This window comes from Poromitra crassiceps (genome assembly GCF_964638095.1).
Source record: "Poromitra crassiceps genome assembly, chromosome: 13".
Taxonomy (NCBI): domain Eukaryota; kingdom Metazoa; phylum Chordata; class Actinopteri; order Beryciformes; family Melamphaidae; genus Poromitra; species Poromitra crassiceps.
The window spans coordinates 3,260,805-3,270,615 of record NC_139644.1 but is presented as its reverse complement, the minus strand read 5'-3'; the positions used below and the strand labels follow the sequence as shown (position 1 = coordinate 3,270,615).

Here is a 9,811-nt window from a genome sequence, read left to right as displayed (position 1 = left end):
AACCAAGTGATTCAGCTATATTTAGAATCAGGAGAGACCACATAACATTTCACTCTGAGCAACACTTTTATAAGCATTTTACCAACTGTCTATGGGGAAAAGAATGGTGGATGAATGAAATCGCTTGGTTCATATGCCTAACCCGGAAGAGGGTGTGACTTTGGCTCTATATCGATCTTGCTCTCTTTGTCTTTCTTTCTTTCTTTCTTTCTTTCTTTCTTTCTTTCTTTCTTTCTTTCTTTCTTTCTTTCTTTCTTTCTTTCTGCCCTGTTGGGAGGTTGAGTGTAGTAGGTGGTTGGTGTCAGTAGGGGGCAAAGCGGCTGTAGCCTCCCCGGTATATACTAGCCTGGAGTGAGGAGAGCAGGAGCCCCACCTCGTCAGCGTGACTCCGAGTTTTGGCATCTGTCAGCGGGGCAAAAGCGTTCTGAAACACACACACACGCACACACATATAGAGGTATACATACGCAAATGCATACATATAGACAGAAAGGCACACACACACACACACGCACACACACACATATAGAGGTATACATACGCAAATGCATACATATAGACAGAAAGGCACACGCACACACACGCACATGCATACACACAGCGCGCAAACACACATGTAGAGGTATACAGACGCAAATTCATACATAGACACAAAGGCACAGAAACACACGCACGCACACACACAGACACACACACTCACACTCACACTCACACACACACACGTTAGCCTCCCTCAGCCCTGCACCAACCACAAGTCAGTCCCTCCAGGAAATTGCGATCACAATAATTTATGCAAATTCAACCATTCTCCGCAATATTTGCGGAGGCTTGCACATTTTTGAAATTCCCACGATTTCTACAAAAAAGGTAGAAGTTTCCTCAACTTGTAATTTTTGACATTTTACTGCAAAAAAATCACGTAAAACAAATTGAATTGCAATTTTTCAGAAAAGTTGCCATAGTTGGAAAAAAATAAATGCAATTCTTTCCCTCAACTTTTTCAACGTAATTTTACCGCAAATTTTTAAAATAAAAATCAGATAAAACTTTGCAAATTGCATTGCAAGTTGTGATCAAGCGTTTATGATCGCAACAATCACAAAAAACAAAAACAAACAACAACAACAACAAATCCTGGAGGGACTCTTCAACATTATGTTACCGTTATTCTGGTGCAAACCCAGGGGGGGTGAAGGGAGCCATGCAGCAAGCACACGGAGATGTATCATGCCGGGGGACATGCTGACAGCTAGGTGAGAGGAACCCATGCAGTAATTAACCACCAAACAAAGACGGAGACGATGTATCAAATAAATCAGTGAAATCAGTGGCGATAAACAGAGGAGCAAAATCACTGGTGGGTCATGCTGGCATCCAGAGGGCAGAGGTGAAGGCGGACTGAGGGCTGACTTTCAGTGTCTGTTAAACCTTAACGTTTAAAGTCTTTACAGGCCGTATCTTTAACATCTTCACAGAACTTATTCAATTCGATTAAATTACTCAGCAATTTGATAATCGATTAATTCTGAGGAGGCTGAGGTCTTTTAATGTTTGTAACAAACTGCTACAGTTATTTAGTGTCCTTTTCTTTGCCGTTGCATGTTGGGGGGGTAGTACCAGCATGAGGGACACTGGGAAGCTGAACAAGCTGGTGAGGAAAGCCAGCTCTGTAGTTGGAGCTGAGCTGAGCAGTCTGGAGGCGGTTGCAGAGACAAGGCTGAGGAGGAAAGTGCACGCTATGCTGGACAACCCCTCCCATCCCCTACATGGTGTGCTGATGGGGATGAAGAGCACATTCAGCTACAGACTTATTCCCCCCCGACACTCCACCAAGCGCTTTGGCCAGTCCTTCGTGCCAGCGGCCATCAGGCTCCTGTTTAGTCACTTTATGCATTTTTGCACTCGCTCGTTGCACATGCATTTTTGCACATGGCCCTGCACTTTACAAAACACGGACTTTGCACATAGACTAACTTATTTTAAAATTGTATTGTTTTTATCTGTTTTTATTTATCTCTTACTATTTTCTGTCTGCTCTGTATTTTTTAACCCGTGCTGCTGTTACTGTTTTTAGACGCCTGAATCTCCCCTCGGGGATAAATAAAGGTTTCAATTAGGGGTGCACCGATCGATCGGCACGCAATCTGTATCGGCCGATTTGGACCTCAAATATGTGATCTGCTGTTTCCGATATTCCTTTAATGTTGCCGATCGCATAGCCGATCATGCTGCACGTGAGAAACATGAGGCAGCCCATTTTCATGTCTTCAATGTCTATCGTTTAACTTTCATATTGTGCTCTAACGTTTATATCATTGTTGTACACCTTTGCTTTCGTCAGTGTACTCACCTCCATGCACACACCGCACCAGACTGTCAACACACCCCTTGCGTCTTTGAATCACACAAATCAGCTGGTGATTAGAGCAGACTCAGCAGAGAGAAGTTACCTCCAGTCCTCCCGCCTACCGAGGCATTTGCATGCTATTAAGTCCGTGTGTATTAAAGTCCCAGATTGACACGTGGTAGTCGGGGTAGTGCACGCGCACACACAGACAATTTCCACGCAAGCATTGATGTTCCCGCGGGCACTTTGAAGGAAGCGAAAGTGTGCTGCTACAGTATGTGGATGTGCGCTCCGTTCAGACGGACTTTCTTCCTTTCTTTGGACAGTTGAACATGTTCTAATCCCTTTCTTCCATGTGTGCGTATATATGACCAACCAGTAAGTCATTATTATGTTAATATTCCTGTATTGCATTCCCTTTTGGTTTTAGATCGATCTACCTGCAATCATTGCAATAACGTTTGTTTAGGCGTGCACTGCGGTTTGATTGTCTGTTGCGCTAATTAATGCCACTACTCAGATGGAGTTTAGCTCGTGTGTAGCTTGTGATTCTGTTGTTTCTCCCGTCATGTAACCCTGTCACCATTATGTAGATTGCACTCATAGTGCTGCTAATTATAACACTGTAACTCGGCCTCGATGGGCGGGTCGTTTTGATGTTCGTTCGATGCGGATCCCAATGTATGACGGTTATTGTGCATAACCCCGGTTCTATGAGTGGGAGCTCTTTGGCTTTAGTCATGGTTCAAGACTGGTGTTTAAGAGTAACTGACTTACAGTTTACCTAATTATCATTTATATATTATTAGTTGTTAATTATCACTATAATTGGCCTATATAACAGCAAGCTTGGTTACTGACCTGTTTGTATATTTTATTGCCTCCTTTTTCCAGACCACACACAATCCTACTATTCCTGTCATAATGCTGTAAAGAGCCTATACTGCTGTACTGTACTGAAGAGAACTGACAACTAAACGGTTGAACTCCCATCTGTCTCCTGCCTCGTGTTTTTACGGACACCCCAGGGCGAGCACTATCCGTCCTATTCCTGAATCAGCCATATTCAGAACCCCCTATTCTTCACCGTGTTTGATCCATATTTGCGTGTATCCTCCTAACGTTAATAGCTCCGGTTAGCTTTAGCCGCTTTAGCTTAATCGATAAAATAGTTAACTTGGGTCGAAGTTATTTTCCTTGTGTAACAGGGAAATCCCGGAAAATGGAGTATTTTTGTTGAGTGAACTGAACTGCATTGAACTGGTAACATGGAAATCCCGAAGTGGAATTATTTTTGTTCTTTTATAAACTGAACTGAGGGAACTGGACTACTACTAGCCATTTAGTTCAACACAGTATTGTGCTCCAATTATCTCACACACAAAAAATCATGTTGGCAGTTTCCTTTAGCCTACAAAATATAAAATAAATATATATATATCGGTGATCGGTAATCGGTAATCGGTGATTGGTCGATGATCGGTTGGGCAGATATTTCTCATAGGTGATCGGCAATCGGTGATCGGTGGCAAAAAACGTGATCGGTGCACCCCTAGTTTCAATTCAATTCAATTCAATTAATTGGTTTAAGAAAAAACTAAATTCTCTGATTCCAGCTTGTTAAATGGGAATATTTTCTGGCCTAGGCTCTACAGCAAACTGAATGTCTTATGTTGTGGACAAAACAATTTGAGGACGTTATCTTGGTTTGGGAAACACTGATCCACATTTTTCACTTTTTTTCAGGGACATATTATAAAGTCTGTAATAAAGGCTAAATAATGCTCTAAACATATGCTTAATTTTGGCGAGGGAAAGATTATTTTAGGGGTCCATTACCTCTCAGTTCAAGATATCTGAATGAAAATGGGTTCAATGGGTAGGCTACCCATGAGTTTCCCCTTTCCATGTAAGGTAGCATTTCTCACAGCCTAATCTCGGTCTCGATCCCCATCCCTAGTGGTGATAAGACACAGCTGCTCTTACCATGGCACCAACGCTGTAGGCGGCTGCTGGAGTAAGTGTGTGGTTGTAGGGGTCGGCAGCATAAACTCGTCCGTAACTAAAGGAATACAAGAGAACAACAGAAGGTGATGCCACTGGAACCAAGACTCCAAATCTACATCTCTGTATTATTAAAGGAAGACGCCAACATCTTCCCGATTAAGGATGGCAAAAATGATTTTCCCCCCCTGACCGACAACCGACACTCATTAACCGATCATTAACCAAAATAACCAACAAGATTAAAATGTACTGTCAATTCAATACTAACACTCAATTCAGTTGTTTTGGAAATGTCTTGACCTTTATGAAATCGGAATCGGTCAAGAAAATTGGAATGGGTGAATCTCTAAAAAAAATCTACATTGAAACAGACAGAGAAATAGACAAAGGTATAGAAACAGAAAAAGGCCTCCAGAATGAATGAGGCATATTTAAGACCCAATTATGCTCAACATTAAATACGGATACGCATATGGACGGAGCTCTCTGTCTGTCCTCTGTGTTCATTTCGTGGATAATTCTGCACGTTTTCTGAAAGCTTATGGAGCAGTACCACACACACTCACACATCTGACTCTCTACTGCCCACTAGTGGATGTATTGCTTAACACAATACCAATGTGAAAGACGCATGGAATTATGTGGACAGTGACGTTTACATCATCATTTGAAACAGACAAATGTATTCTTGGATGAAAATGGAGCATAAATGAACTCTTAGGAAACTCAGAAGCAGAGAGAGAGAGAGAGACATAGAGAGAGAGACAGAGAGAGAGAGACACACAGAGAGACAGAGAGAGTTTATTGTTAGTGTCCAGCCATACTGTGGCAGAGGCCCACTAATCCCTCCCTCCCCCACAGTCCTGATAAGGGCCAATCAGGGGCCGGGGCCTGCGCCTGTAAATGAGCTGATTTGCATACGGCCCAGTGGCTGCAGAGATTAGAAATTAATCCAGATTGGTTTTGGACATTGTTATTCACTGTACAGTGCCCCCAGCCCCCCCCTCCCACTCGGTTCAGCCCGACTCCTTATTTGACCTATCTTATCTCACAGCGCACACAGAGTCACAGAGTCTAATCCATAATGAATGTGTGTGTGAGTGTGAGGTGCAAACACAACGTCATTTCAGAGTCCAATCCTTTTTTTATGTGACCCTGAAGTGAAAAGATAAACAAGAGAACAACATTTCCAATACCGCTATAAAATGGTCGGTACCTTGGTCAAATGCAAGAGACCTTTTTTTGCAAAAGAAAGAAAGACAGAAACAAACAAACAAACAAAGAAAGAGAAAGAAAGAAAGAAAGAAAGAAAGAACGAAAAGAAAGAAAGGAAGAAACAAACAAACAAAGATAGAAAGAAAGAAAGGAAGAAACAAACAAAGATAAAGAAACAAAGAAAGACAGACATTTCACACTTTGAAACAGAAATTGTTAAAGGGTAACTAAACCGGATGTAAGACACTTTACTTTATGGCTGTTGAGTAGTGTTGCTGATGGATTCTATATGGCTGTTGAGTAGTGTTGCTGATAGATTCTATATGGTTGAGTAGTGTTGCTGATAGATTATATATGGTTGAGTAGTGTTGCTGATGGATTCTATATGGCTGTTGAGTAGTGTTGCTGATAGATTCTATATGGCTGTTGAGTAGTGTTGCTGATAGATTCTATATGGTTGAGTAGTGTTGCTGATAGATTATATATGGTTGAGTAGTGTTGCTGATGGATTCTATATGGCTGTTGAGTAGTGTTGCTGATATATTCTATATGGCTGTTTGAGTAGTGTTGCTGATAGATTCTATATGGCTGTTGAGTAGTGTTGCTGATAGATTGTATATGGTTGAGTAGTGTTGCTGATAGATTCTATATTGCTGTTGAGTGGTGTTGCTGATAGATTGTATATGGTTGAGTAGTGTTGTTGATGGATTCTATATGGCTGTTGAGTAGTGTTGCTGGTAGATTCTATATGGCTGTTGAGTAGTGTTGCTGATGGATTCTATATGGCTGTTGAGTAGTGTTGCTGATGGATTCTATATGGTAAATGGAATGGTAAATGGACTGCATTTACTGTATATTGCTCTTTTTTCCAAAGCGCTTTACAATGTGCCTACATTCACCCATTCACACACCGAAGGCGGCAAGCTGCCACGCAGGGTGCTGGCACAGCCATCGGGAGCAATTTGGGATTCAGTGTCTTGCCCAAGGACACTTCGACATGCGGACTGGAAGAGCCGGGGATCGAACCACCGACCTTCTGATTAGTGGACGACCCGCTCTACCTCCTGAGCCACAGCCGCCCCTGGCTGTTGAGTAGTGTTGCTGATAGATTCTATATGGCTATTGAGTAGTGTTGCTGATAGATTCTATATGGCTATTGAGTAGTGTTGCTGATAGATTATATATGGCTGTTGAGTAGTGTTGCTGATAGATTCTATATGGCTATTGAGTAGTGTTGCTGATGGATTCTATATGGCTGTTGAGTAGTGTTGCTGATAGATTCTATATGGCTGTTGAGTAGTGTTGCTGATGGATTCTATATGGCTGTTGAGTAGTGTTGCTGATGGATTATATATGGCTGTTGAGTAGTGTTGCTGATGGATTCTATATGGCTGTTATGTAGTGTTGCTGATAGATTCTATATGGTTGAGTAGTGTTGCTGATAGATTCTATATGGCTGTTGAGTAGTGTTGCTGATGGATTCTATATGGCTGTTGAGTAGTGTTGCTGATAGATTCTATATGGCTGTTGAGTAGTGTTGCTGATAGATTCTATATGGTTGAGTAGTGTTGCTGATAGATTCTATATGGCTATTGAGTAGTGTTGCTGATATATTCTATATGGTTGAGTAGTGTTGCTGATGGATTCTATATGGCTGTTGAGTAGTGTTGCTGATGGATTCTATATGGCTGTTGAGTAGTGTTGCTGATAGATTATATATGGTTGAGTAGTGTTGCTGATGGATTCTATATGGCTGTTGAGTAGTGTTGCTGATAGATTCTATATGGCTGTTGAGTAGTGTTGCTGATAGATTATATATGGCTGTTGAGTAGTGTTGCTGATATATTCTATATGGCTGTTGAGTAGTGTTGCTGATGGATTCTATATGGCTGTTGAGTAGTGTTGCTGATGGATTCTATATGGCTGTTGAGTAGTGTTGCTGATAGATTCTATATGGCTGTTGAGTAGTGTTGCTGATAGATTCTATATGGCTGTTGAGTAGTGTTGCTGATAGATTCTATATGGCTGTTGAGTAGTGTTGCTGATAGATTCTATATGGCTGTTGAGTAGTGTTGCTGATGGATTCTATATGGCTGTTGAGTAGTGTTGCTGATGGATTATATATGGCTGTTGAGTAGTGTTGTTGATAGATTCTATATGGCTGTTGAGTAGTGTTGCTGATAGATTCTATATGGCTGTTGAGTAGTGTTGCTGATAGATTCTATATGGTTGAGTAGTGTTGCTGATAGATCCTATATGGTTGAGTAGTGTTGCTGATAGATTCTATATGGCTATTAAGTAGTGTTGCTGATATATTCTATATGGTTGAGTGGTGTTGCTGATGGATTCTATATGGCTGTTGAGTAGTGTTGCTGATGGATTCTATATGGCTGTTGAGTAGTGTTGCTGATAGATTATATATGGTTGAGTAGTGTTGCTGATGGATTCTATATGGCTGTTGAGTAGTGTTGCTGATAGATTCTATATGGCTGTTGAGTAGTGTTGCTGATAGATTCTATATGGCTGTTGAGTAGTGTTGCTGATATATTCTATATGGCTGGTGAGTAGTGTTGCTGATGGATTCTATATGGCTGTTGAGTAGTGTTGCTGATATATTCTACATGTATATGGCTGTTGAGTAGTGTTGCTGATGGATTCTATATGGCTGTTGAGTAGTGTTGCTGATATATTCTATATGGCTGTTGAGTAGTGTTGCTGATGGATTCTATATGGCTGTTGAGTAGTGTTGCTGATAGATTCTATATGGCTGTTGAGTAGTGTTGCTGATAGATTCTATATGGCTGTTGAGTAGTGTTGCTGATAGATTCTATATGGCTGTTGAGTAGTGTTGCTGATGGATTCTATATGGCTGTTGAGTAGTGTTGCTGATGGATTCTATATGGCTGTTGAATAGTGTTGCTGATGTATTCTATATGGCTGTTGAGTAGTGTTGCTGATGTATTCTATATGGCTGCCCTCTAGTGAGGAGAGGAGTTTCATACGGTGCATATACCCAACATAACATCGCTGTTGTGCCAGGACCTCGAATGTCCCTTTTTTCACTTTTTTACTTTTTGTCATAAATCAGTGCCATTGGTCACCCTTCACGTCTCTGTGTGGTTTTTAACAAATGCAACCAATGGAAAAGCATTAAAACGATCTTGTGAGTAGGGATGTTCATTTTGAAAATTTTCCAAAATCGATAATCGGTGAGAATTAACGATCAATTATCGATTATCGATTTTATTAATACTTAGAAAATTTTCAATATTTTCATTTTTTTTTTTTTTTTTTTTTTTTTTAACAAAATGAATGCCTATGGCAGAAAATACGAAAGACAACGTGTTCTCCTCAATGAACTCTTTATTTCAATGTGTCTCCTCTCCAACACTGCTGTCCCCGGCGCATGCCGGTGTGAATTTCTCATGTTTAAAACAGTTTTGTTGGCACAAAGGCCCGTGCCCAGCCAGAAAACTAGAGACTATATGAAGCTCCACCTCACGTTAGTCGGCTGTGCAATGGAGTGGGGCGAGGAGGAACGAATTCCACCCAAACCTAGTCCAAAAAAAAAAATTTTTTTTTTTTTTTTTTTTTTTTTAATAATTAAAAAATCGATCCAAATGCCACAGGATCGATTCCAATCCTTAACGATCGATTATCGATTTTCGATAATTGATGAACATCCCTACTTGTGAGTAAATCTCGTAACGCCATTCGCCCTCAATCTGTCAGTCAAACCTCAAAATTCGTCCCCTACCTCCATCTGTACCCCCCCACGCAGGACAATAAACCCGGAAAAGTCACACGGCAGACGTGCTGTGTATTTCTCATATCGTTTTGACTAATCCTGGCTTCCTCTGACGTTAATATATCAATCAAATGTTTTCCAGTTATTCCTAGGCTGCAAACTTCTTTTAACATGCAAATCGGAGTGTTTTCTGACGAGAACGTTAACGTTAACGCTACGTTATGTCAGACTATTTCTCACCCCATGCGAAAGCCCTGAGACATGAGAGGCGAGGGGCACTGCTGCTGCTCCTGCGCACGCCCCTGCAGCCCGGAGCTTGGGGCTCGTGCATGAGCATACCATTCTCTCCCGCTTGATTGGCCAGGAGAAAGTGCTTCCAAGTCGGACTGATACAACAACATCATTTGAGCTTATCCAGGTAAGATATTAATAAAGTAATGACACATTCAGCGGGAAACTAATTATAATTAAGACATGTGCCAACTTTGACGACG

At 41.2% G+C, this 9,811-nt stretch overlaps 1 protein-coding gene across 1 annotated transcript in view; it reads right to left on the bottom strand.

Moving 5' to 3' along the window:
- Positions 1-301: 301 nt before the first annotated feature.
- The window catches only part of rbfox1 (RNA binding fox-1 homolog 1), a gene marked incomplete at both ends in the record, with an annotated part of 83,727 nt that continues 74,217 nt past the window's right edge, over positions 302-9,811 (bottom strand). The window contains 2 exons of the mRNA XM_083649125.1: positions 302-424; positions 4,334-4,409. Coding sequence (XP_083505251.1) covers positions 302-424; positions 4,334-4,409 — 199 coding nt within the window. The remainder of the gene's footprint in view (positions 425-4,333; positions 4,410-9,811) is intronic.